The sequence below is a fragment of the Balaenoptera physalus genome (assembly GCF_965194825.1).
Source record: "Balaenoptera physalus genome assembly, chromosome: 7".
Taxonomy (NCBI): Eukaryota; Metazoa; Chordata; class Mammalia; order Artiodactyla; family Balaenopteridae; genus Balaenoptera; species Balaenoptera physalus.
The window spans coordinates 111,362,830-111,389,234 of record NC_138886.1 but is presented as its reverse complement, the minus strand read 5'-3'; the positions used below and the strand labels follow the sequence as shown (position 1 = coordinate 111,389,234).

At 40.8% G+C, this 26,405-nt stretch overlaps 1 protein-coding gene and 2 long non-coding RNA genes across 6 annotated transcripts in view; 2 read left to right on the top strand and 1 right to left on the bottom strand.

Annotated features, from left to right (window-relative positions):
- LOC309664117 overlaps window positions 1–20,923 on the top strand; it is a 125,926-nt gene extending 105,003 nt beyond the window's left edge. Inside the window, exon 2 of the long non-coding RNA XR_014265629.1 lies at window positions 20,595–20,923. This is a non-coding gene — a long non-coding RNA (uncharacterized lncRNA). The remainder of the gene's footprint in view (window positions 1–20,594) is intronic.
- LOC309664125 overlaps window positions 1–26,405 on the top strand; it is a 764,383-nt gene that overhangs the window by 604,157 nt on the left and 133,821 nt on the right. The gene's annotated exons all lie outside the window — the stretch shown is intronic.
- The window catches only part of BNIP3L (BCL2 interacting protein 3 like), a 28,772-nt gene continuing 15,920 nt past the window's right edge, over window positions 13,554–26,405 (bottom strand). For 2 of the 4 annotated variants that reach the window (XM_082469053.1, XM_082469055.1), the window contains exons 4-6: window positions 24,557–24,660; window positions 24,289–24,438; window positions 13,554–16,314 (exon numbers count right to left, since the gene is read on the bottom strand). In XM_082469053.1, the coding sequence (XP_082325179.1) occupies window positions 16,266–16,314; window positions 24,289–24,438; window positions 24,557–24,660 (303 nt within the window). In that variant the 3' untranslated portion in view covers window positions 13,554–16,265. Of the gene's footprint in view, window positions 16,315–23,788; window positions 24,240–24,288; window positions 24,439–24,556; window positions 24,661–26,405 lie in introns of all 4 variants that reach the window. The other 2 variants (XR_014265561.1, XM_082469054.1) reach the window with 2 other exon arrangements.

Here is a 26,405-nt window from a genome sequence, read left to right as displayed (position 1 = left end):
AGGCTCTAGGTGCGCAGGCTTCAGTAGTTGTGGCACACGGGCTCAGTAGTTGTGGCGCACGGGCTTAGATGCTCCGCAGCATGTGGGATCTTCCCGGACCAGGGCTCGAACCTGTGTCCCCTGCATTGGCAGGCGGATTCTTAATCACTGCGGCACCAGGGAAGTCCCATCTTTTAATCTTATACTTATCTTTGATATGGTATATCGAGTCCTTTTTGAAAGGAGGTGGGAAAGAAAAGAATGAAGAAGAGAAAGAAATGGAAGACAGAGAGAGACATTTCTCCCAGAACATGTACTTAGCAATGGCACTAATTATTTACATTACCAAATTACATTTAACTTCACCATGGGATTCCTTCATGTAGAGTTCTCTGAAAATATTTACATTTTCATTTGCTTTATTAAACAACAATTCCCGATAGGCACAGTATCTCTTCAACATGTTTGCTGTGTAAAGTGAAGTATTGGGTTTTTTTTTTTTTGGCCGTGCGGCATGCAAGATACTTAGTTCCTCAAACAGAGATCAAACCCCTGCCCCCTGCAGTGGGAGCACAGAGTCTTAACCACTGGACCACCAGGGAAGTCCCATGTATAAAGTGAATTTTATCTGTATTTCAAAATAGAGAAAACCATCCATTTCCAGCAATATCTATAATGTGAAGAACTCAGCTATGGGCTGAACTTGGCTGTTATCTAGCCCAGTTCCCTTTGGTTGTTTCCCTTTATTTATTCTAGATGGCCTTGTTATTGTTTGATACATGTCAGCCCCTGTTCTTTTACATGTATATTTCTTTTAATCCTCACTATGAAGAGACTGAGACCCAGAGAATTTACATGATCACTCACGAAACCCAAGTCAATGGCAAAAAGATAAGAATTCCTCTCTCCACTGTCTGGGCTTTGGCTACCACATAACCCTGAATCCTTCCTTCTCAAATAATTCCAATTGTATTCTCAGTGCTAATTAGCAAACATAGGCAGTTTATACCTATGCAGTCTCTCTCTCTCTCTCACACACACATACAAGTGACTGTTAACTATGTTGTCTATCTAACTTAACGTAAATCATTTCCAGATAAAAATTGAAAATTTAAGTCATGATCACCTTACACCCATTTAGGACGGCTACTGTCAAACAACAACAACAATAAAAACACAGTTTTCACTTGGCAGTGAAAGCGCGGAGTCCAAACCACTGGACTGCCAGGGAATTCCCCGAGATGGGTGTTTTTCAAGTGGATCAGATTGGCCTTTTAATCGCCAAAGCAAGTGTGAAGTTATGGAACCTGCCCAAGATGGTGAGGAATGTGTGGTCCAGTGGAGAAAGAAGAGGCAACAGTGAAAAGAGTCATTTTACTCCCAACACAGTCCCAGGAACCCCTGATGAGACGGTCTGGAGGTGGGAGCCAGCTTGCAGGACGCATATTAAGGAGGTCAGCATTGCATCAAGGTAGCAAGGTAGGACCTGCTAGGTCATGGTCAAGACTTCTAAATATTATCTAGAAGGAAATAAGAAGTCACTGCTGGGGGGAGGGGGGGCAGTGAGCAGAGCAATGGCTGGTTTGAGCCTTGGACTGAGGTGGTAGTGGTGGAAGTTAGATTTGGGATGTATTTTGAACATAGAGGCTAAGATTTGCTGATAGGTTGAATATTGGAGTGTTACAGAGACACGGGCGGAGAGGGAGGAAGAGGTGACCTAAGCCACTGAATGGACCATGTTGCCATTTAATCAGATGGAGGAAAATGCAGGAAAAATGAGTGGTCTGTGTCTGTGTGTGGAGGGGGAATGTATTTTGGACACAATAAATTTGAGATGCCTGATAGCTGTCCAAGTGGAGGTGGGAAGCAGATGGTTGTATGAACCTGGAGTCCAGGGGCCAGATCGCAGCTACAGACATAACTTGGGAGTCTTCCGTAACTAGATGCCATGAGATGCTGGGCGCTCACGTCCAGGGAGCACTCTGGGGTGTGCTGGAATTAGGAGGCAAGAGAGGAGGGGCGTCCAGCAAGGAAGCCTGAGGAGCAGCTCCCGGGATGTAGGAGGGAAAAACACAAGAAGGCAAGATCCTGGAAGCCGAGAGATGAAAGTGTGTGATCCACGGTCTGGAGGCTCCCGCAAGGCCGGAGGTCTTTGCTGGGCACGCAGCACAGGGGCCTCTGCGCCTGTGTAGTTTGCGGAGTCTCCTCCACTGTGACCTTGGCGGTGCCCCTCGGCTGCAGCTCGGCTGTGAGGCTGGCTCCTCCTCCCTCGGCCTCAGCTTCCTACCAGCGGGGGTTTATGATGCAGTGCCTGCAGGAGCCGTCCTCTGCCCCGCAGACACCAGCTTTCCAGAGCTGGCTGACCTTGGCCCTGCACGCATCCCCTGTGAGGGCTGCGACTCCCCATCTCCAGCTCCACTGCCTGCTTTTGAAATAGAGCCCAGAAGGCCCAGCAGTTTCCACCTCTGCATGGGTCTCTATATGTTATCCTGTTTTGAGAGTGGATATAGCTTTCCCTTCTTTAAAAAAAAAAAAATTATCTATTTGATTTGCTTAGAACAGGTTGGAAAGAGCTCCTTATAACATCATTTAAGCCAATAAATATTGCTTGTAAAATGATTTTTAAAGGCATGTTTGCAACTCCATTCAACACTTGCAATTACCCCGGTATAACTTTTAAATCCATGTTAACTTTCTTTGCCTGTTCCCATCATTTTTGGAATAAGCAATCAAAACTACCATTGACTGAGGGTGTTTCCAGTTTTCCAATCAGGATTTGTTCTTAATATGAGGATGTGGGAATTTGGGGGATGGGTGATGGAACTGCTGGGTATCTTGGTTATGTTGGGAGTTATATAACTCTATGCATTTGTCAAAACTCGAAGAACTGTATACTAAAAAGTTTTACTTTATGTAAATGAAGCCTAATTTTTTCAATGGAGAAAAACAAGTTATCCGGTAAGTACAGCTTTCTCTGAATTACAATTTTGACCCAGTTGTGAAATACAACATCTCTTTGAGTGCCCCCCAAATAATCCACTTAGTCTCTGGAACAAGCAGGGCAGACTTCACTGGAGATTTTGTTTGGGAAAAAGAGATTTACATTCCAAAGTCCCTCTCAGCTAGAGAATATCTGTGGCCTCTTTCCTTTTCCTCCATCCCCTAGGGATCTGACCTCTACACTCACCCCAAATTCCTCTGCCTGGATTATGAAGACCAGTTTAGTTTTCTAACTTGTGCTCTCAAACTTACATACCAGGTGTGACTGCAAGGTTGGATGTAGTTTCACACATGCCTTTAAAAAATCGCTTTAGGGACTTCCCTGGCGGTCCAGTGGTTAGGGCTCCACGCCCACGTGCTGCGAGGTGCGGCCTCCCCCCCCAAAATCGCTTTACAAGTAATATTTATTGGTTTAATGGTGTTGAAGGTAAGCGCATCACTGCGCTCAGGAAAAGTGCCCCACCCTCCAAGGCGGGGAATACGTTGGCCTTATGCGATAGGGGCTTGGAGGAGAGGGTCTCAGGGAGACCTTCTGAGGCAGCTTCCTCCTTCTCAGGGCCATTGATCTTAATGGAGCAAAAAGAGACTAGAGCAAAACCCTGCCCACCTGTATCTCTCCTTCACCTTCAACTTCTTTTTCTACTCCATCCTTCTCTTACCATTTAAATATGCTCAAACCTGTTCAGCTTAAAAAAAAAAATCCTCCCTCAAGTCCCTATCCTGCAGTCATCACCCTGTCTCTTTCTTCTCCTCCGTGGCCACATGCTCCCGAAAGGGCTGTCCCCATTCCTCCGCCTCTGCCTCCACAAAGTCCTTTAGTCCAGCTCCCAGTGCCAGCCACCTTCCAGTGGGGCTGTGGATCCTATCAGTGTTTCCATGTTGATGAAACCAGCAAATGCTCTGCAGTCCCTCATGTAAACTGATCTTTTTTTTTTAATAAAGTGACATATGCTTTTTTTTTTTTAAAGGAATTCCTTTATTTTTATTATTTATTTATTTATTTATTTATGGCTGTGTTGGGTCTTCGTTTCTGTGCGAGGGCTTTCTCTAGTTGCGGCAAGTGGGGCCACTCTTCATCGCGGTGCGCGGGCCTCTCACCATCGCGGCCTCTCTTGTTGCGGAGCACAGGCTCCACACGTGCAGGCTCAGTAGTTGTGGTTCACGGGCCTAGTTGCTCCGCGGCATGTGGGATCTTCCCGGACCAGGGCTCGAACCCGTGTCCCCTGCATTGGCAGGCGGATTCTCAACCACTGCGCCACCAGGGAAGCCCTGTAAACTGATCTTGAAACAGCGTTTGGCATCGCGGCTCTGTAAGTACGCTCCTCTCCCGGTTCCCACTCCTGGCTTTCCTCCTCCTGCCTGGCTCTTCCTTTTCAACCTCTTTTTTAGCGTCTCCTCTGTCCAAATCTTTCAGTGTTGCCATTTTCTGGGGCTCTTTCTAGACCTTCCTTCTTCCCTTTCACTCTATCCCTCTACACCGTAGCACCTCCTCCACGGCTTCATCTACCATCCTTTTGCTGTTTAAGACCAAACTCGGTGTCCGCAGCCCAGCTCTTTCCTCTGAGTTCCAGACTCATCTATCCAGTGACCTGGTGCACACGTCTGCTGGGTTATCTGACAAGCCCTCAATCTCATTCCGAACCACTAGACTTGCTGTCCCTAAGGAAATGGAACCATCACCTGGTAGCAACCTAAGAGTAACCCTTTTCATCTTTGGGTGACATAGCCCATCATTCATTCCATCCCACTGATTTCACTTCCTGGATATTCCTCAAATCCATTTTTCCCCCATCTCCACAACCACAGATTTTGTTTTAAGCCACTATAGGGACTTCCCTGGCGGTCCAGTGGTTAGGACTTCACGCTTCCAGTGAGGAGGGGCTGTGGGCAGGTTCGATCCCTCGTCAGGTAATTAAGATCCCACATGCTGTGTGGCATGGCCAAAAAAAAAAACAAAGCCACTGTAATCTCTTCATCCCACATCCATTCATGTCTTTCTCAAGTTCATTCTCTAAGTTTAAAAGCGTGGTCTTTTAATTACGCAAATCTATGCCTGTTGGTTTTCTGTTTAAAATCCTTCAATGACATCCCCGAACTCTTGGAATGACGTCCACAGTCAGTATCCTGGCCTCCCAGACTCTGCATACTCTGTTTGTTGTCTGCCTCTCCAGTTTCTCCCCAGTGCTCTAAATCACATCACTGCGACCTTCTTTCAGTTGTTCGCACGTTTTCTTTGACTTTCAGAGCTTGTGCTGCTCCCTGTGTCTAGAATGGCCTCCTTCACCCTTTTCTTCCTGCAGCTGCTTCTCAGTTTCCAGGGCGAGGTTTAAGGCCACCTCCTCTGCTCCTTCACATTTGTTTAAATCTCCATATGATAGGCTCTCAAAGTTTCCTTTTCTTCTTCTTAACACTTACGGCAATGACTTGTACAATTACAGTAAGTCCCCTACATACGAACCTTCAGGTTGCAAACTTTCAAAGATGTGAACGTGCATTCGCATGTCCAATCACGTAAGTTAGTTCATGTGTCTGGCGTACATTGTCACGTGCGTGCGTCCTCTACAAGTGGCTGTGCTTTCGTGTACTTTATTTTTGTGTGAAAAGTATCATATACCTATACAGTACAGTACTATACAGCCCATTGTGTTAGTTGGGTACCTGGGCTAACTTTGTTGGACTTAACGAACAAATTGGACTTACGAACGTGCTCTCTGAGAGGAACTGATTCGTATGTAGGAGACTTACTGTATTTATTTATTTCCCTGCTAGAAGGAAAGTTCCACGTCTGTTTCGTTGAGTCATAGATGACATTTGCCTTTCCTTTTAGTGACTCGGCACCTCAACTTTCTGTGTTGGAAGAATCAACGATTTAGTGAATCCTGGTGAGAGGGGCAGGAAGGCGAAAGACCATCCCCAGCTCCACTCACTTTACCAGGCTCTCCTGTACATAGGACATGAGCATCTCCCATCAGGCACATCGACAGAGGATTTAGAGTCAAGAACTGATCACACAAGAGGAAAGGGTTGGGAGAGTCACTTCTCTCCTTCAGGCAGAGATAATGGTGGTGGCTCCAAGGGCGAGCGCCTGGGACAGAAGAAGCTTTGGTGCTGGCAGCGGCAGGGGCTGCCGAGTGAGGTCCTGGGAGTAGGACTGAAAACTGTCTCTGCTGGGACTTCCCCGGCAGTCCAGTGTTTAAGACTCCGCGCTTCCACTACGCGGGGTGCAGGTTGAATCCCTGGCTGGGGAACTAGGATCCTGCCTACCATGGGGGCGTGGCTGGAAAAAAAAAAGAAAAAAATGTGTCTGCTGTACAACAGAAACTAATACAACATTGTAAATCAACTATACTCCAATAAAAATCTTAAAAAAATAAAATAAATGACCATCAGTTAAAAAGAAAAAAAGAAGAAAAATGTAGTGCCTGGGGTTCAGCAGTTTCATTAGTTCAGAGGAGTGGCTCTCCAGCACTCTCAATGATTCTGTCACTTGTAATGAACTTTTTAATAGACACCATGTGCATCAGACTATACCAGCATCCACTAGTCAGAGGTGACTAATGAATGCAGCAGCTATTAATCTGGCGTCCCAGAACAGTCCCTGGCACGGAGCACGTACACCATGAATATTCTCTGGTTAAAAAGAATGCATGAAACAAAAGGGTCATAGGTGCCTTTGTGGACTGAAGAGCCCTTATTCTTACAGAGAATGATTTTTAAAATTCACATTCACCTTACATTTAAATGGCAAAAATCACCAAGGTTAAACCAAAGTTTGGAAAACACTGCATTTGTTGATATTGGAAATTCCTTTAAGACTGTGCTCACTGCATTAATAGCTGATTTTCCCACTAGAAAAAAAAAAAAAATCACATCCACCAAAGAATAAAAAGTTGACTCAGCAACCGGGGAGTGTGCATTACGGGAAGGACAGTTCACCTGGAGCTAAGGGTCACCAAGCTAGAGACTAAAACCCAAAGGGATTCAGAAGTTGTTCTATGAGCAAAAACATAGGTGAGATCTGGGTCATTTATTGAACCTAGATTTTCTCTTCTGTAAAATCACAAGAGCAACAACATGAGCTGTTGTGAGGATTAAAGAATGTAAGAGCTCAAGATTCCATTTCTGGCCCATGCTAAGTGCTCCCCCAAAGTTTTCATATTTCCTTCCAACCTCCTATCCTTCCCTTGCCCCTTACTCCTCACCCCAAACAGTGATTTGTGTATGAAATCACATAGCTAACACGGCAATGTTTCAGAAGCCAGTGATACTGACAGTTTCTTTCTTTCTTTTTTTTTGGAGTATAGCTGCTTTACAATGTTGTGTTAGTTTCTGCTATACAACGAAGTGAATCGGCTATATGTGTACATATATCCCTTCCCTCTTGGACCTCCCTCCCATCTCCCCCATCCCACCCATCTTTCTTCACACTGTTCTCAGCCTGAATCACAACCCACCCAAAATATAGATTCTTTGGCAGGAACATTATCACATGGATAAAGGCACAGATGATATGAAAATTAACTTTCAGAAATGATTGAAATGGGTATGGGTTTCCTTTTTCAGATTTATTCATGAAGCAGAACTTGGTGATGCCCAAATGGATGGCTTGAAGCTTAAAATTTATCTTTGCACAAGGATTGTTAGTGCTGCCAAATATAACAAAATATGCCACTCACTCGGACAATACTGCCTAGGGTTTGATCTGATTCTGTTATTTCTTAGATCTACCATTAGAACAGTTGACAAGTATTTTCAAGAAAATTTAATTATTGCAGAAGTCTAATGTTTTGGTCAGAAGCTGTGATTTTCAGGATATAAATGGACACTTCAGAATTATTTCAGAAAAACTAAGAAACCCCAGATGCTTGATTTAAAAAGAGCCCTGGAGGGACTTCTCTGGTGGTCCAGTGGCTAAGAATCTGCCTTCCAGTGCGGGGGACACTGGTTTGATCCCTGGTCGGGGAACTAAGATCCCACATGCCGCAGGGCCACGCGCCGCAACTAGAGAGAAGCACACATGCCACAACGAAAGATCCCGCATGCCACAACTAAGACCCGATGCCAACAAAAATAAATAAATAAAATTTTAAAAATAAATAAATAAAAAATAAAAAAAATAAAAAGAGCCCTGGAAAGTGATTTTGCTTTAAATTGGCATCTCAACGTTGTAATTTATTAATGGTGTGATATGGGCGAATTATTTAAGACCTCTGAGCCCTGGTTCCTTCATCTATAAAATTACCTGTTACAGGACTCTATCAAGTAACAGCAACCACAAGGCTCAGCACAAAGAATATCCTCACCAGATGCAGTTTTCCTCAACACGCAGTGGAGACAACTTGTTGAAACACTGATTTTTAAAAGTCTTGCGAAATTTTGCCATCTGCAGCAACATGGATGGACTTGGAGGGCATTATGCTAAGTGAAATAAGTCAGACAGAGAGAGGTAAATACTGTACGATATCACTTATATGTGGAATGTAAACAATACAACAAACTAGTGAATATAACAGAAAAGAGACTCACAGAGAGAGAGAACAAACTAGTGGGTACCAGTGGCAGGGGAGGGGCAATATAGGGGTAGGAGAGGAAGAGGTACAAACTATTATGCACAAAATAAGCTACAAGGATATATTGTACAACACGGGGAATATAGACAATATTTTATAATAACTATAAATGGAGTACAACCTTTACAAAAGAAAGTCTCAGACTTGCCACACCGTTTTCTGTAGGCTGAATTTTAGTCCGAACACCTCCAATGGCCAGCCATCTCATTCAAGCCATCTAATGCAATCCCAAGCCGTAAACAATGTTACAAGTTGAAAAGTAATCAGTCCCACGTTTAACATTATGCAAGCCAACCCCTGTGGTAGCTCTAATCCCATTTTTAAAATCAGTGATGACACAGAGCTGCTTTTGCATGTGACAGTTCTAACACAGAACTCACAAGGCACACTAGCTAGGATACAAGAGAAGATTCTAGGTTTAACCAGATGTTTAAATAATCAGTTTGACCCATGTTGCTTCAGATTTCAAGTTTCCACAAGCTCTGTTCTTTCCCTTAAGTGTTTTTTAAACATTTTCCTCTTCTCTCTCCAAAATGAAGTTTTTCAAAAATCTGCTGCCATTCTATGCAACTTCCCTAGAGTTCAGTCCTTCCGAATTCTTAAGTTATCTCCAAATACCTGCTATTCCACTTCAGGTAAATTCAATAAAACTAGGCTGAAACTAGCTGTGTGTGTGTGTGTGTTGAAAACAAAATTCAGTAATTTTCACTATGTTTAGCATGCATGTGGTGACAAGCACCGTCAGTTCTGGGACATGGTGGAAAACAAAGCAGATACAGGACTTAACTTAGAGCGTCTCAAGGTCTATGAGGGCGGAAGACATGGAAAAAGACCATCATATTTCAGGGTGAACTGTGCCACAATGGAGGTAAATGCCAACTGTTCCGGGAGGTTACAGGAGAGGCACTCAGTCCACTCGTGTGTGGAGTGTGTGTGACAGCCGTCAAAGAAGATTTCTCAGAGGAAATGAACGCTGAGCTGCCCTGAAAAATGAAGAGTGAGAGGGAGGGGTGGGGAAAGGGCTATCCTGGCAGAGGAAACCGTATTCACAAAGGCCAGGAGTTAGAAGAGCATGAAGATCTGTTCCGTCTGACCTGTGTTGGGGGAGGGAGTGGAGAACAGCCACGGGAGACGTGAGGCTGAGATGGGCAGAGCCTGATGAAGAAGGGCCTGGCAGAAACAGCCACGGGAGACGTGAGGCTGAAGTAATTGGCAAGTTTCTGGTTTGGGCAACTGAAGGGATACTTGTGTAATTCCCAGACAACATAAGAAGATGGGTACACAGCAGGAAAGATGGGCAAGATGAGTTAAGGACATAAGAAGTTTAAAATGCCCGTGGTAGCTGGATACATAGGCCCGAAGTCCAGTAGAGATCTGCCTTGATTGTAGCTGTGGGCATCCTTCCTATGTACCTGTGGGTCAGTGAGTCCACATCTTGGCTATGCAGCAGAATCGCTTTTGGAGCTCCTTTTAAAAAAAATCTGTGGTTTCTTTCCTTATTCAATATATCCACAGTTTTTCCATATTCATGCTAGTAGTGAAAGTAGAGGACAGGACATTAAGTGGAAGTCAAATTCATCGAGGTTGAGGAAGTAAAGACGTTTTTGTTTGTTGAGCATTTCAAAAAATGCTACGAACTGCAGGGGGTGTATCTTTTACTAAGTGGTAAGCAAATGATTTCTGATGTGATTTGTAACCCTTCTCCCCTCACCCCAAGTTTCCAGCCTCACTTCACTTAGGCAAACTTCAAATTTGCATTTCGAAGTCTAAGAATTGATCAGCAGCTTCACCATCCATTAGCTCTTATTCAAAACCCTTGGAAACAGCTCAAAAGCTCTTTCCAGTTATTTATAGGACTTGAATTTATTTTTTTTTTGCTGTGTTGGATCTTCGTTGCTGTGTGCAGGCTTTCTCTGGTTGCGGCGAGCGGGGGCTACTCTTTGTTGCGGCGCACGGGCTTCTCATTGAGGTGGCTTCTCTTGTCGTGGAGCACGGGCTCTAGGCGTGCGGGCTTCAGTAGTTGTGGCACGCGGGCTCTAGAGCACAGGCTCAGTAGTTGTGGCGTACGGGCTTAGTTGCTCCGCAGCATGTCGGATCTTCCTGGACCAGGGCTCGAACCCGTGTCCCCTGCATTGGCAGGCGGATTCTTAATCACTGCACCACCAGGGAAGCCCTGTCCATTGACTTCTGACCGAGGGCTTTCTGTCTTAGCTGGAGAAATGAGGCCTTTGTCGGAAACTATTTTTCCCTTGATTTGAATTTATAAACTGGCTAATTTCATGACCTTTATATTTGTGTTTCTAAGTGAGAAATAATAATAAATGAAGTAGATGACATGGTAATCTTTACAAATTTTTCTCCCAACTCCAAAGATTTCATTAAATTTTATAATTAATCTAGAAAAGTGATTATGACTTTGAACTTCATACCCCTCGTAGAGCAGAGGTACAATAAATCATCCCAGGGCTAAAACATGTAAAAGTTTAAATGTCAGGAATGGGGCTTACAAACTGATTAAAAATTTAAATCATTTGTGATTTGGAATCCTCGCTCATCAGCACCCAAAATTTATAGCTTTTCCTCTGCATTCTGGTTTGTTATCTTGTCCATTTACCAAGAGACATAAAGGAGACGCTCAGGGGCTTCCCTGGTGGCGCAGTGGTTGAAAATCTGCCTGCCAGTGCAGAGGACACGGGTTCGAGCCCTGCTCTGGGAAGATCCCACATGCCGCGGAGCAACTGGGCCCGTGAGCCACAATTACTGAGCCTGCGCGTCTGGAGCCTGTGCTCCGCAACAAGAGAGGCCACGATAGTGAGAGGCCCGCGCACCGCGATGAAGAGTGGTCCCCGCTTGCCACAACTAAAGAAAGCCCTCACACAGAAACGAAGACCCAACACAGCCATAAATAAATAATAAATTAATTAAAAAAAAAAAAAAGGAGACGCTCAGAAAAACACGCTTTCTTGTTCCACTAACAAATATAAAGTAATACTTATAAGATGTTCATCATTCAGCCATTCTCAATCCTGCTTTTTAGACTGAACTGTAATTTACTGACAGCAACTATAGGATTAAAAAGTCCCAAGAGATCATTTAGTTTAATCCAAGACAGCTGAAATCGCAAAAGCACTGACGAGGCTGAAAGGTGGCAGAGCCCGGTCTGGGCTTCAAAGCTGCTCAACATCAAGGTACACTGGGGAAAGATGCCAAGAGCAATTAAAAGGCTCCAAGAGTCTCAGCTTTAGTTCTGGCTCCTTTTAGATCAGGAGATATTGATGGAAAACAGTTCCAACCTCCTTCAGCCTCCACCACCATCCTCATCTTCAAAGACCTAGTGTTCATGGAGAAAACGGAGCCCGTCAGATGTGGATTTCCTCAATTTACTGCTCCTTCACCCCCTCACAGATCTCTCTTCACCTCTTCTCACCTACCTCTTTATTTCCTATTGTAAGTATTTGGGTTTTGTGAATTTTGAGTGATTCCAAAAGTCCCTCTCCCCCTTTCCAAGGTAAATCTCCCCTCTGAGTCCTTAATATATCCTGCCTACTCCCTCCAGGACTTTGTTATCGGCTCCCCCGCATCTTCAATATTTCCCTTTGCACTTCCTCCTTAGCCTACAAACTCATTCCTCCTCTCTCTATATCCCAACCTAAGCAAACAATCCTACCAACCGGTCTCCTCTGGGAAATCTTCCCCTTCACTTTCTTCATCTCCAAATTGACCAAGAAAAGTCAACACTTCTTAGTTGCTATTCATTCATTGACCCAATTCAGTTTAACCTGGGACCCCTCTTTTGCTCCGACAGAAACGCTCTTGCAAAGATCAGCAGTGATTCAACTGCCCATTTCAAAAGCTACCCTTCAATTCACCCTCTTTAACCACTAAATTGGACAGGATTGGTTACCACCTCTTTTTGGGGAGGAGTGGTTCTCCTACCACACTATTTACATCACTCACCTTTTCCAGCTTCTCTTCTGCTCAGTCTTCAAATGCTGCCCTTCCCCACTACTTTGCCGACTTCTCTCATCTGTCCTCATGGCCAAATCTTCAAATATAATACACATGCGTGTCTCAGTGTTTCCATTTCCACTCCAGACTTTTCTCCTGAGTTCTAGTTCTATTTAAGAAGTGTCTGCTGGTTATGTTCAAACCAGGTCAAATGTATTCAAAGTTGAAATCATCTTTCTCTCCCCCTACCACTCCATTCCTCCTCTGGTTCTCACTTTCTCAGTTAATGGCATCGTCACATTAATGTCACATGCCTTCTTCCTTTCTCAACCATCTCCTTACCATTGACTCGGCTTTGTCTCCCAAATCTACCCCGGCCCACCTTTCCCATCCCTAGGGTTACGGCTGAGGGCAGGCTCCTATTCCTTCCTCAGAGAACTCACAGGTCTCCTGGCCTCCGGTTCTCTTTGCTTCACTCTTTCATAACCATCTACAACTTAAGTCTTAAAGCATTTCCCTGCTTTAAATAAACCCCTCAAAAGTAACCCAATGACTAGCCAAATAAGTTCAACCCCCGAGGGCATGTAAACTTCAGTTTGGTTCAACACTTCACTACATTTTCAGTGTCCTCTCTACCCACCGTTGTTTTCCAGCCACGGTGAGCTTCGTTATTTCCAGAATGTATTTTCACATGTGTCAGCTGCAGGCATGCTTGTAATTCCTTTTTGCATTTGTTGAACACTTACTCATCCTTCAATAGACCCCCTCCTCTGTGAGCCCTGATGCCCTCTGGCAGAACAAATGCTCTGATGGTTATGGCCCCATTGTACCTCATACACGATAAATAATTACATCGCGTGGTGGATGTCCCCCGAGTGTGGCAGCCTCAGGAGGGCAGGAATATCGTCCACGCCTATGTGACTGGCACACTGGCAGGTCCTCTAGGATTTGAGGAACTCAACTATGGAAAACGTGTATGTAGACAGGTAAGGCCTCCTTTCCCCTGAACTCCCAGGCAACACACGGGATGTAAAATAACGTACTGACAGAAAGAGCTTTGTGAGAGCTTTAATGGCACAAAATGTTGGTAGCTACAAGTTATACATGGATTGTAAACTGTATATAATGATACAAAGTGCTAACTAAATAGATGAAGAATGCATAATCACTTTGGCTCAGTTAATTCTGATAATTTCAACAACTGGTTCACTTGAAAATTCATCTAAGTCTTCAGTTTTCATTTTTTAGAATAGTAGATGTTTTTACTGCAATCAAAGTAACTTGCTGCACTTTTCCATGTGCAAGTTTGTGCAGTTTTGCTCTTGATTATATTTACAAATATCTTAAGCCAGTTTTCATCAAACGTAAGAAAAATGAAGACTGCCTTTTCGTCCTCAAATTGTAAACAGGTGTAAAGCTTTCTAAACATTAATCTTAAAAATGTCAACTGTTAACTGTCGAATTCTCCTTTCCAATCACACAATCTGTTTCCATTCAACACAAATCTGGGTAGGAACATAAACATTTATCCCAGATGTTAGGGTTATCAATAAATACTGCATGATTTCATCCTATGATTAAGTTCTACTGTCATCATGTATTCATGTTTTAAGGAATAGTCCAAAATTTCACAGCTATTTTAAGAAAAAGGGCAGGACTAAATTTATTTTCAATGTTGGAAAGAAACCACAAATATACCCAAATTCAGCCACACACCTGACAGGATTACTACTGAATTTCAAAAGAGAGTAATGTGTTGCCTGTAAAAAGCTGCTTTTCTTTAAGTATAATTTTACTTTTCCCTCCCATGATACCAACTGTAATACAAATTGTATATTAAAACAGTTTAGCTCTTTAGTTCTCCTAACTTTACCGGCTTTTCCAACTTTATTCAGGCTTTTCAAAGTCAGCGGGCCAGCAGATTGACTTTCTTCCCAAAGAAATATGAAGACTTGAAATAAATAGGTTACAGAAGGCAAATCAAGTGTTGTCAGATTTGTGAATAAGATAGAAACAAGGAATAATAAAAAAATGTCCAAAATTATTTAGACACCAAAATCTAGAAAGAAAAACATAGTCAAAGAATTCAGAAGACTATTTGGATATATCATCTTTCTTAAAGACAGCCAGCTACATTCTTGAAAAAAGAGAGTCAGAAATTAATTTTTTTGTTTAATATGTATGTTATTTTCCACTATAACACATCAACTTTACAAAACTTCATGTGAGAGAGAAAAGACTCAGAGAGTTTCTGCAAACTAGCAAACCTGGTGGTCAGAGTGCTTTTATTCAAGTCAACCTGATACTCCTTATTTACTGAATAGATTGCTAGCCTTCAAATTAACAATGGTTCTCTAAATATTCAATGCTTATACCATAAACAGTAATTATTTATATATAAAACATATAATAGTATCCTTCAGAATCATGCTGTGTGTTCGGAAAGCCAATAAACCTACTTGAAATGACTGGTAAGTCTGTTGCTTTCTAACAATTTGGTCCTAAAGCTTCACATTTGAGAAATGAACCAAAAAGTATATCATAAGAGGAAGTTGTTGAGTGTTCTGGAACTTCAGGAGTTGAACATAACTGAAAAGATGGCTACAGGAGAAGGAAATGGCTAGCGCCTGCACAATCACAGAAATCGCCTTGGGCAGGTTGTACAGTAAACATGAGAAAGGGAGAGAGCAGAAGAAAACCAATGGCATCTCTTCAGAACTCTGTCAACTGTTCCCACAACCCAAGTCTGGTTTTCAAAGTTGCCCGAGTGCTTGAAATAACTCTGAAACAATTATCTTCAGAGTTTAAAGGCTTCAGAGTGTAAGTGATGCTTCCTAAAACAAGAAGCCTGTATTTATACCACAAACTGGAACTCATTCCAAAGCCTCTTAGGAAAAAAATAAAAAAAGAAAGAAAAAAATTCAGTCATGAAAAATTCACATGCAGCTAATAAACATAAAAATACCAAACACACACACAGAGGTCCCCAAAGCAATTTCATAGATTTCTAGGCCTGAGACATTCCTTACCAGAAATAAAGATTCTACACCATAGAAAAGACACCATTATAACATACTAGTATTAAAATCTGCTGATGTATTCTAGTTCTTCTATTTTATACCTATCATTTATATAGCTTGCCTCCTACAAATAAAAAGGCGCCATTAAGAGGCTTAGACAAAAAGTGGCTCCAAAGCTGGTTTAAAATAATTTTTTATTGCCCAGGATATTTTTTTTTCTTGTGTCCTATTTTGTTTGTTTTTGTTTTCTTTTTTTAATAACTATAAATTCAAGCTTAGGGAAGCTTGCCTTTGTCTTGGAAAAAAAAAAACATCAAAGCTTTTATATCATTTGCTAACCTGGTCTTGCTTTAAGAGAAAGATGGGAGTTATCTTGCAAGAGTAAAATTTATACCATGAATGATGCAGGTCTAAGTGTGGTGGTACTAAAAGGAGACAACAGCATTGTTGACAAAATTATAATCTGCTGGTGGCATTTGCAGAAAAGAAGCCCTTGCAAATTTCTAAACAACAGTAAACTCTGTTAGGAAATTCTGAAGTGTTTTACAGGCCAAAAAGGGAATGAGGTTAGTAAAATGCCTCAACAGAGTTTGAATAAAATACTGGATTTGAGAGTTACTGGAACTTGGATATGTAAAAATAGGGTGTAGGTTGGGTCATGCTTACAATGGTCTCAAGTTCAAATAAACTACTGTGACAATACACCACTTCACAAGTCACACGCTTTCCCAAGGGCTCTTCTTTTCCCTCAGTAGGTGCTGGCAGAAGGCGTGCTGAGTCGTTTTCCAATGTAGATGCTGAAAGGAAACACAGTATACCATGTTTCATCTGTTTCAACAGTTCTCTACCAACTTGTCCACAGGCTGAACTGTACGTACAAATGAAAATTTTCAGCCATTGTATAAGGCTCTAAAGGTCCATGTGTACAGTTCCCTAACACCCTGAAATCATCACTGACTTACTTAAAGCTAGTCATCAGCCAGCTAAACTGGTTTTATATGTTTACTCACTGGGCAGGACTGGACATCACTGGGCCAGTGATTAGACAAAGCCAAGCCAGAGAGAACAGATCCCTCCAAAGAGTAGAGCAGAGCCAACCTCCTTTGAGACGGTCCGCTGTGGTAGACAAAAAATTCTACTGATATTTCAGATACAAAATACAGTAATATACCAAATTACAAAGCTGCCAGTGCTTTAAAATGCCCTTACTAACAGTTTAACTCTTAAGGATTAGGGTCTTATATTACCTTCCCATGCCAAGCAAGTGTTTGACCCTTATATAACAGAAGCAGAAGGGAAGTTAAGGAAAAGATGGAACCAGCCCCACACCCCAACGTAATGAAACCAACTTTACTTTTTAGAATCCTTTTTTTTCCTACATTCATCTATAACAACAGTTACACTTACACCAGCAATAGAAACAGTCTGAAAATTCATAAAAGGAAGAGATCCTCCAAGGTACAAAAGCCGACCAACCTCCTGGGGGCAAATGAGCTACTGTGCAGTCAGTGCTGCAGGGGAATGTGAACTCCTACCCCATACAGCATTCTCACATACTCCCTGTTTCGCTGTGTGCCATCACTGTCCTCACCCTCACAAAAGCAGATCAGGCACCCAGAAAGACAGGAGGTGTGTGTGGGAAGGTCACATATGTTTCCAAGTTCATTACTGTGAACATCTCTCCCATATGCTGAGCTCCTTAAAGGGAAGGTAAGAGATGCTGTACTTCTTCTGCACATTATATACAGAAAAGGACCCACTGGGCATGCTCAAAGAGAATAGCAGATATGTCTTAAAAATATTTAACCACAAGTGTTTAACTCCTAAAATATTTCAAAACTATATTTCCTCAATTGTTCAAATCAAGAAAAAAAGAAGAATTTAAAAGACATCCCTGGAGAAGTCAAGATGTCGGTGTGGGAAGACACGGAGTTGGAGTCTCCCCACAACTAGGGCGCCTGCCGGCTGCTGGTGGGGGACTCTGATGCCCAAGGAGGCGGGAGAACCCCAAAGTGAACCAGCAGCTTGCGGGGTCTTGGTTCACGAGCCTGGGGTCAGGCCGAAGCTCCTGGGGTGGGAGAGCCGAGTCCGAACCACTGGACTAACAGAGAACCTCGGACCCCAGGGAATATTGATCAGAGTGAGGTCTCATGGAGCTCCTCATCTCAGCACCAAGAACCAGCTCTACCCAATAGCCTACAAACTCCAGTGTTGGAAGCCTCAGGCCAAACAACCAGTAAGACAGGAACACAATCCTACTCATTAAAAAAAAAAAAAAAAAAAATGAGATGGAAAAAAATATGTCACAGATGAAGGAGCAAGGTAAAAACCTACAAGACCAAATAAATGAAGAGGAAATAGGCAATCTACCTGAAAAAGAATTCTGAGTAATGATAGGAAAGATCATCCAGAATCTCAGAAATAGAATGGAGGCAGGGATTGAGAAAATTCAAGAAATGTTTAACAAAGATCTAGGAGAACTAAAAGAACAAACAAAAAGAGATGAACAACACAATAACTGAAAAGAAAAATACACTAGAAGGAATCAATAACAGAATAACTGAGGCAGAAGAACGAATAAGTGAGCTAGAAGACAAAATGGTAGAAATAACTGTCGAGGAGCAGAATAAAGAAAAAAGAATGAAAAGAATTGAAAACAATCTCAGAGACCTCAGGGACAACCCTAAACACACCAACATTCGAATTATAGGGGTCCCAGAAGAAGAAAAGAAAAAGAGAGGGTCTGCAAAAATATTTGAAGAGATTATAGTTGAAAACTTCCCTAACATGGGAAAGGAAATAGTCACCCAAGTCCAGGAAGCACAGAGAGTCCCATACAGGATAAACCCTAGGAAAAACACACCAAGACACATAGTAATCAAATTAACAAAAATTAAATCCAAAGAAAAAATATTAAAAGCAGCAAGGGAGAAACAAAAAATAACATACAAAGGAATCTCCATAATGTTATCAGCTTATTTTTCAGCAGAAACTCTGCAAGCAAGAAGGTAGTGGCAGGATATACTTAAAGTGATGAAAGAGAAAAACCTACAACCAAGATTACTCTACCCAGCAAGGATCTCATTCAGATTCGATGGAGAAGTCAAAAGCTTTTCAGATAAGCAAAAGCTAAGATGATTCAGCACCACCAAACCAGCTTTACAACACATGCTAAAGAAACTTCTCTAAGTGGGACACACAAAAAAAGAAAAAGACCCACAAAAACAAACCCAAAGCAATTAAGAAAATGGTAATAGGAACATACATATCGATAATAACCTTGAATGTAAATGGATTAAACGGCCCAACCAAAAGACACAGACTGGCTGAATGGATACAAAAACAAGATGCATATATATGCTGTCTACAAGAGACCCACTTCACACCTAGGGACACATACAGACTGAAAGTGAAGGGATGGAAAAAGATATTCCATGCAAATGGAAATCAAAAGAAAGCTGGGGTAGCAATACTCGTATCAGATAAAATAAGACTTTAAAATAAAAACTGTTACAAGAGATATGGAGGGACACTACATAATGATCAAAGGATCAATCCAAGAAGAAGATATAACAATTATAAATGTTTATGCACCCAACATAGGAGCACCTCAATACATAAGGCAAATGCTAACAACCATGAAAGGAGAAATCGACAGTAACACAATAATAGTAGGGGACTTTAACACCCCACTTGTACCAGTGGACAGATCATCCAAGCAGAAAATAAATACGGAAACACAAGCTTTAAATGACACAATAAACCAGACAGATCTAATTGATATTTATAGAACATTCCACCCCAAAGTGGCAGAATACACTTTCTTCTCAAGTGCACGTGAAACATTCTCCAGGATAGATCACATCTTGGGTCACTAATCAAACCTCAGAAAATTTAAGAAAACTGAAATCATATCAAGCATCTTTTCTGACCACAACACTATGAGACTGGAAATCAATTACAGGAAAAAAACTGTAAAAAATACAAATACATGGAGGCTAAACAGTGTGCTAGTAAATAACCAAGAAATCACTGAAAAAATCAAAGAGGAAATAAAAAAATACATAGAAACAAATGACAATGAAAACACAATGACCCAAAACCTATGGGAAGCAGCAAAAGCAGTTCTAAGAGGGAAGTTTATAGCAATACAATCTCACCTCAAGAAACAAGAAAAATCTCAAATAAACAACCTAACACTATACAACAACTAGAGAAAGAAGAACAAAGAAAACCTGAAGTCTGTAGAAGGAAAGAAATCATAAAGATCAGAGCAGAAATAAATGAAATAGAAATGAAGAAAACAATAGCAAAGATCAATAAAACTAAAAGCTGGTTCTTTGAGAAGATGAACAAAATTGATAAACCCTTAGCCAGACTCATCAAGAAAAAAAGGGAGAGGACGCAAATCAATAAAATTAGAAATGAAAAAGGAGAAATCACAACTGACAGTGCAAAAATACAAAGGATTATAAGAGACTACTACAAACAACTCTATGCCAATAAAATGGACAACCATAAAGAAATGGACAAATTCTTGGAAAGGTACAATTTTCCAAGACTGAACCAGGAAGAATTAGAAAATATAAACAGACCTATCACAAGTCATGAAATTGAAACCATAATTAAAAATCTTCCAACAAACAAAAGTCCAGGACCAGATGGCTTCACAGGCGAATTCTATCAAACATTTAGAGAAGAGCTAACACCAATCCTTCTCAAACTCTTCCAAAACATTGCAGAGGGAGAAACACTCCCATATTCATTCTACGAAGCCACCATCACCCTGATACCAAAACCATAAAAAGATATCATAAAAAAAGAAAATTATAGACCAATATCACTGATGAACACAGATGCAAAAATCCTCAACAAAATACTAGCAAACAGAATCCAACAGCACATTAAAAGGATCATACACCATGATCAAGCGGGATTTACCCCAGGAATGCAAGGATTCTTCAGTATATGCAAATCAATCAATGTGATATATCACATTAACAAATTAAGGAATAAAAACCATATGATCTGGGCTTCCCTGGTGGCGCAGTGGTTGAGAGTCTGCCTGCCGATGCAGGGGACACGGGTTTGAGCCCTGGTCTGGGAAGATCCCACATGCCGCGGAGCAACTAGGCCCGTGAGCCACAATTGCTGAGCTTGCGCGTCTGGAGCCTGTGCTCCGCAACAAGAGAGGCCACGGTAATGAGAGGCCCGCGCACCGCGATGAAGAGTGGCCCCTGCTTGCCGCAACTAGAGAAAGCCCTCGCACAGAAATGAAGACCCAACACAGCCAAAAATAAATAAATAAATAAAAATTAAAAAAAAAAAAAAGATTCTTTCTCTCTCAAGATTCTATGAATATGCAAATATAAGTCCACTGCTTTATATTTAAAAAAAAAACAAAAACCATATGATCATCTCAATAGGTGCAGAAAAAGCTTTTGACAAAATTCAACACCCATTTATGATAAAAGCTCTCCAGAAAATGGGCATAGAGGGAACCTACCTCAACATAATAAAGGCCATATATGACAAACCCACAGCAATCATCATACTCAGTAGTGAAAAACTGAAAGCATTTCCACTAAGATCAGGAACAAGAGAAGGATATCCCTCTCGCCACTCTTATTCAACATAGTTTTGGAAGTCCTAGCCACAGCAATCAAAGAAGAAAAAGAAATAAAAGGAATAAAAATTGGAAAAGAAGAAGTAAAACTGTCACTGTTTGCTGATGACATGATACTATACATAGAAGATCCTAAAGATGCCACCAGAAAACTACTAGAACTAATCAATGAATTTGGTAAGGTTGCAGAATACAAAATTAATGCACAGAAGTCTCTGGCTTTCCTATACACCAACAACAAAAAATCAGAAAGAGAAATTAAGGAAACACTCCCATTTACCACTGCAACAAAAAGAATAAAATACCTAGGAATAAACCTGCCTAAGGAGGTGAAAGACTTGTACTCAGAAAACTATAAAACACTGATGAAAGAAATCAAAGATGACATAAACAGACGGAGAAATATACCATGTTTTGGATTGGAAGAATCAATATTGTGAAAATGACTATACTACCCAAAGCAATCTACAGATTCAATGCAATCCCTATCAAACTACCAATGGCATTCTTCACAGAATTAGAACAAAAAAATCTCACTATTCGTATGGAAACACAGAAGACCCCAAATAGCCAAAGCAATCTTGAGAAAGAAAAATGGAGTTGGAGGAATGAGGCTCCCCAACTTCAAACTATACCACAAAGCTACAGTAATCAAGACAGTATGGTACTGGCACAAAAACAGAAATATAGATCAATGGTACAGGATAAAATGCCCAGAGATGAACCCACGCACGTATGGGCACCTAATTTACAACAAAGGAGGCAAGAACATACAATGGAGAAAAGACAGCGTCTTCAGTGCTGGGAAAACTGGACAGCTACGTGCAAAAGAATGAAATTAGAACACTACCTAACACCATACACAAAAATAAACTCCAAATGGATTAAAGACCTAAATGTAAGACCAGACACTATATAAAACTCTTAGATGAAAACATAGGAAAAACACTCTTTGACATAAACCACAGCAAGATTTTTTTTGACCCACCTCCTAGAGTAACGGAAATAAAAACAAAAATAAACAAATGGGACTTACTTAAACTTAAAAGCTTTTGCACAGCAAAGGAAACCATAAACAAGACAAAAAGACAACCCTCAAAATGGGAGAAAATATTTGCAAATGAAACAACAGACAAAGGATTAATCTCCAAAATATACAAACAGCTCATGGAGCTCAATATCAAAAAAACAAACAATCCAGTTAAAAAATGGGCGGAAGACCTAAATAGACATTTCACCAAGGAAGACATACAGATAGCCAAGAGGCACATGAAAAGATGCTCAACATCACTAATTATTAGAGAAATGCAAATCAAAACTACAATGAGGTATCACCTCACGCCAGTCAGAATGGCCATCATCAAAAAATTTACAAACAATAAATGCTGGAAAAGGTGTGGTAAAAAGGGAACCCTCCTGCACTGTTGGTGGGAATGTAAACTGATACAACCACTATGGAGAACAGTATGGAGGTTCCTTAAAAAACTACAAATAGAACTACCATATGACCCAGCAATACCGCTCCTGGGCATATACCCTGAGAAAACCATAATTCAAAAAGAGTCATGTACCACAATGTTCATTGCAGCTCTATTTACAATAGCCAGGATATGGAACCAACGTAAATGTCCATCAACAGATGAATGGATAAAGAAGATGTAGCACATATATACAATGGAATATTACTCAGCCATAGAAAGAAACGAAATTGAGTTATTTGTAGTGAGGTGGATGGACCTGTGAGTCTGTCATACAGAGTGAAGTACATCAGAAAGAGAAAAACAAATACCGTATGCTATAACGCATATATATGGAATCTAAAAAAAAAAGAAAATGGTACTGATGAACCTAGTTACAGGGCAGGAATAAGGAGGTAGACATAGAAAATGGAATTGAGGACATGGGGTGGGAGGGCGAAGCTGGGGCAAAGTGAGAGTAGTGTTGACATATATACACTGCCGAATGTAAAATAGCTGGCTGGTGGGAAGCAGCAGCACAGTACAGGGAGACGGGATCGGTGCTTTGTGACCACCTAGAGGGGTGGGATAGGGAGGGTGGGAGGGAGGCTCACGAGGGAGGGGATATGGGGACACGTGTATGCACGTGGCTGATGCGCTTTCTTGTGCAACAGAAACGAACACAGTATTGTGAAGCAATTATACTCCAATAAAGATCTATTTAAAAAAATAAAAGACATCCCTGAAAAATTAACGAATTGCAGGTAAATGTGGGGTCAATTTTAGAAGGAAAGAAAAATGCTGTCAATACAAAGAGAAAACAGTAGTGACCCCAGCCAGCTTTCCAGTTGCACTCAAGGACTACTTGATAAAATGGTGTATTTTCCCATTTGGGAAAAAGAAATGCTCACATCAATGCCAACTTTATACACTAAAGATTAATTTACTTTAAAACTCAGCTTATCTTGAGTAATTTATAAACAACAACAACAAAACCCAAAAAGAAAAATCAAATATACAAGAGCTCTCACTTTAAAATGAACATTTAGGGTAGTAAATCATATGAACAACTTATTTTCAAATAAGAAAAAACTCTACTCTTAAAAATGCTTATTGGATAGGTATCCCCCGCTTTTCGAAAGTTTGCTTTTCATTACTTCGCTAGGTAGGTTAGACCTATGTTAGTACCTGTTTTCGATAACTGAAAGAAATTCGAAGAGGATTTTCACTTGTATAAAAAAAGGCGCAAAGTGAACAGTGTTCAGCGCTGGTTTTGCAGCGAGCTGTTACAGAGGAAGCGCGCTCCGAGCAGTGAGAGCGCCTCCCTCCCAGGAACCACACTCAGCATCCAGCTGCCGTAGCTTTGAACTGCATCTGTGAGCATCTGTGCTTTATCGCGATGTATGTTGTGCATCAGTTGGCAAGATGTGTCCTAAGGTAATTGCTTCTTCGCTTTACACCATTTCAGCTTACGGAAGGTTTCATAGACATGCTCTACTTTCAGAGAGCGGGGGAACCCTATATACCAATAATGAATCGACTTCAATAATTCTTCTAAGTTCACCCCACTTGCGCTGAAACATTAAAAGGACAACAACACAAACTGCTTTCATGTATATCTTACAGCTGGAAATAAAATCTGTGAATAAAATGAATGGAAGAAACTTCAGGCACTGACCAGTACTTACCCTAGCCCCAAAGCCAAAACATGGGAAAGGAAGAGAGATGGAATGAACACCTTAAGAAATTCTGCAGAGAAAATCCCCCCTTTCTTCATGGCTCCACTTTTTCTCATGCTTAAGGAAACGGAACGTTTAGGGTGCCTGAAGTGGAACTCCCTGGGGGAAGAAATGCAGAGGCAGGTGTCAGAAATGCATTTGCTGAAAATACCTCGGCAATTAGCAGGTCCACACTACATGCACTGTGTCCACTGGAAAGAACCATGTACTGACTTACTTAGGTGGAATGTTCTCAGGTCTACTGGACCAGTCGGACACCCAGTCTACACTTTTCTTCAAAGCATCCACTTCTTTCTCTCCTTCTGCAACTTCTTCTTCTGACTGTAAAGGAGAATTCACATTTTAAAAAAGGAGAAAAGGAAGACTGATCCTTCCTACTACAGAAGACAAATCTAGACAGAAAATATACAAAAATCGTAAGCTTGTGCATCAATAATTTTTATGTAAGAAAGATGTCATTTTTCCAAAAAGGCTGACAAAATCATCTAAGATCAGAGTATTTAATATCTTAAAAAAAACTTGAGTTTCACTGTTATGTCTAAACATAGAATATGAACCTGAGATTTGAATTATTCCTCAATTAAAAAAAAAGAATATGAATCTGAAAAAAGTATATTTGGGGATACAGTGTAACTAAAGTGTGGAAAACATTGATAATCGTTGAATCTGGGTGATACGTGTATGAAGGGCCATTGTAATATCCTCTTTACTTTTGTATGCATTCAAAATTTTTCATAATTAAAAACAAAGGGGAACATCAAAAAGTATGTGCTAACAAATATAAAGTAATGAGAAAATAAATCACTGGGAGTTGGGCTGAGGAAGTAAACAATTTATAATAACTTTAAAAAACTAGTATTTATTAAGCATTTATCAAGAGACAAGCATTAGTCTAAGCACTTTACATGCATTAACCTTTACCTTACAACAATCCTGTAAAAAAAGGAACTATTACTATTCCATTCCACAGATGAGGAATCCGAGACATAAATTAAGTGCCCAAGTTTCTATAAGCGGTAAGTAGCAGGGCCAGTATTCAAACCCAGGCAAATGGTCTCTATAGCCCCCACTCTTAGGCATTAGGTTTTACTCCCTAGAAGGAGATTTTTAGACAAATTGCTATCCAAACATTTTCCAAGGTTTTTTCAAAACTACTTAAGCCAAAAGTTTTAAGAGTTATTTATTTAATACAGAGTAAGAACTGGACATCTTTTACATCAAATAAATAAAAAAAGTTCTTTTCCTTGCTAATGATAATAACCTAAAGTTTCAGGCTAAGAACAATCAAAATTTCCAATAGCTTCTCTTTCCACAGACCCCACAGGAATGAGAAATTCCTAAAAAATGACACAGCATTATTTATTCAGTTTTAAGGAATATAATGCTATGACCTCAAACCAAAGGGTCTCAAAGCTAAGAATTATTTTGATTTGTTATTTTGTTTGGATAGAATTGAAACTTTCATTCTTCTTTGTAGGTAGTTATGAAAATTCTCTATGAAACAGCTGCTCCAGGAAGGTAGCTTCAGAGAACCTCCAGATATAGACGGTCCCTTTTGCTATCAAACAGAAAGTAAAATCCCTGTGGATTTTTGCTACTCTGGTACTATCATTCTTATTTAGTTCTGCTGGACTTGACAAATACCACTGAATGACAATGTAGCCTTTAGGATTAAGCTTGTTCCACTGAGTATTGAGACTACTCAGAATCACGAGTTGGCTCTCTGGAGTAAATCTGAAAACACCCTAAATCAAAAATGATAAATTGTTACAATTTCCTTATAGATCAGCCTGTGCCACACAATACCTCATTCAACACACTGCAGGTCACTTCTGTTCAGTTTCCAACATTGGTCTTAAATATCGCTTCTAAAACAGCTCAAAGATTTAGGTTTAAATGTGTGAACAAGCTAGTATTTCACACTTTCCAAAAGAATGAAAATATAATAAGATTTTATTCTAATTTTTAAAGATGATGACCTTTGGGCTATTATTAAAAGAAAAAAAAAAAAACAACTTCCCAGATCAGTTTAGAATGCTTACCTTAAGAATAAGGATTGTAAGCTC